This window comes from Cariama cristata, unplaced genomic scaffold (assembly GCF_000690535.1).
Source record: "Cariama cristata isolate BGI_N322 unplaced genomic scaffold, ASM69053v1 scaffold26050, whole genome shotgun sequence".
In the NCBI taxonomy this organism is placed as follows: domain Eukaryota; kingdom Metazoa; phylum Chordata; class Aves; order Cariamiformes; family Cariamidae; genus Cariama; species Cariama cristata.
Window position 1 is genome coordinate 28,606 of NW_009593405.1, and position 2,345 is coordinate 30,950.

Consider the following 2,345-nt stretch of genomic DNA (forward strand, 5'->3'; position numbering starts at 1 on the left):
AAAAGGATTGCAAGCGGATGTGAATGCCAAGAAGTTATGAAGGACTTAATGTTGATGCCCATAGCAAGGCTTGAGCTTTCTGCTTTGATCAAATCAGACAGTACAAACTCCCTGCTCCAGGCACCACCGTGTAGCTCATGCAGCCTCTCTCTTGGATACTGTTGCTCCATCGCTCCTTGCCAGTCTCTGATCTACTGACTTAGAGGCTCAGAAATAAGTAAATAAGAGAAATTTATTATAGGCTGAAAGTTGGGATAATTTACCAGAGAAGAATTAATATAAACATAATGGAAACAAACAATAAATAGTTTAAAAAGCCCGGTGTGGTTTCCTACAGAGGTGGAGGCTCAACATATTTTTTAGGAAAGAGAAATTTGAAAGTGTTGGTGGAAAGTTTAACGCATGAACAAAGAAATAAACATACTATTTTTGAGAGGTGTTTATTGGTAGCAAAATAGAAAAATAAATTATTTAATGAAAAAAAAATCCTCATTCAGATCTTTTTCTTTGAAAGAATGAAGTTCATATAGTAGCTGAAAACCTAAATTCTGCCATTCTCACGTGATTAATAAGCTATCAATCTGTCAGTTTAAAGGGGTAAGCTGTACAGTTGCTGTAGTCTGCTACCACAATTACATGAGTTGTTCAGGAGGTGAAAGAGCTATGAACTAATTATCTTTTGATTTCCTGGAGAGTCAGGCTAAAACAGCTCTTAGGCGATTCAAGTTTTGGCAGCCCTGCTTTTTTTTTTTTTTTAATCTAAAGACTTTACAGTAAAAGTTGCTACTTAATTTCCTCACTTCTTATTCAAGACATCCTTATTTCCCTGTGCAATCATCATAAAGCTATTTAATTCTTGATTTAGGTCTGGAAAAATATAAATACATCAGCAATGACAATGAAGCATTGGTGTCTAGGTCAATTTTTATGTATTTGCATCTTCCTGAGTTTAACAGACCAATCTGAGGTATCTGTGCTATCAAAGCCTTCCCAAGCAGGATTACAGGAAGGGCAAAACTAACAGAACTCATCAGTTTTGTAGTATCTCCGATACTGCAGGACAGAGGGGTAGCCTTATTCACAATTCTCCCCATGTTGTAGCCTTCTTGGAGGTTCAAGGAGATCGAGGTCTGCAAAGGATAGAACAAGGGTCCTAACATCTGGGAGCTAGCGAGGGGGTCTAGTGCAGTTTATTAGATTATCTTTTGCATGAACAGCTAGGCGAAAGTTGAGTCACTGAGAAATTGCTGGTGTATCATGCTAGTAAATAATTGCAGTACAGTGAGTGCCTCATGCAGCAGGGGATGAGACACTGGCCGCTGGCTGTCTTGTCCTTATGTTATCTGTGGACCCTGCTGGTGGTACATCCTGCGTATTGTATTTTGTCTAGTAGGTTTGCTCCTTTGCTTAAAACAGCTGGTCTCTTTCCTGTTTTGTGCTTGGCCTCATTTATAGTGCTAATTGGCAAATATCTCATTCTTATGCTGCTTTATATTTACTGCAGTTGTGGTCCCTCTGTTTTCTGTTGCTGATCAGCATTAGATTGTGTGAAATGCGGGTTATGAGATACACCTTCACAGAAAACCTTGTACAGCTTGCTAATTTACAAAATATGTGGTAGTAATGACACTTGCTTTTATTTCCATACAGTATGTGCTGGTTCTCTGCAACTCTATTGGCACTCCTTTGGACCCAAAATATATTGATATTGGTAAGCAACTTGCAATAGTCTTATTCTGTTGTTTGTTTTTTTTCTCCTAGTCTTTATAACGAATTTCTTATGCTTGTCTGTTGTTCGATGAAGCAATCGCTGTGTGGTAACACCCCTTGCATCCAAATGTTGTAACTATGATGTTCTATTGCCTTCTCACTTCACTCTCCCTAAACGTAATAAACATGTAATCAGAGGTTCCAATGTTGTGAACTGTAACTTGTGTTGGAAATGACCTATTAATTAATTCTTAATAAGAGTAGTGGCTTATAAAACCAGTCCTATTCCGTGTAAAAATTGACTAAACTTAAACTGATCCTTCCAGCTAATTCAAACTATTTTTTAATGGCTATTCTTGGTGATTTAGGTTTTCCTTCACAACACTGGTAATTCAACTCCTTTTTAAGAAAATGTACTTTTTTGAAGGGGGTCTAGTTTCTCAGTGTAATTGAAATAGTTTGATCGGGACTTTCACTTAAAAATAACACCTTGGTCCTTCCCAAATATCTCATATTTCGGTGTTGATAATCTTTTCCTTATCTTCCTAACAATTGGTTCATCTAAATAGTTTCAGATTATAACAGAAGTATGAAAATACCCCCAAATCCTAAATAGATCCGAATTCCAGGCTTTC

At 37.3% G+C, this 2,345-nt stretch overlaps 1 protein-coding gene across 1 annotated transcript in view; it reads left to right on the forward strand.

Moving 5' to 3' along the window:
• The window catches only part of WDR35 (WD repeat domain 35), a 44,451-nt gene that overhangs the window by 13,871 nt on the left and 28,235 nt on the right, over positions 1-2,345 (forward strand). The window contains exon 12 of the mRNA XM_009710330.1: positions 1,651-1,711. Coding sequence (XP_009708632.1) covers positions 1,651-1,711 — 61 coding nt within the window. The remainder of the gene's footprint in view (positions 1-1,650; positions 1,712-2,345) is intronic.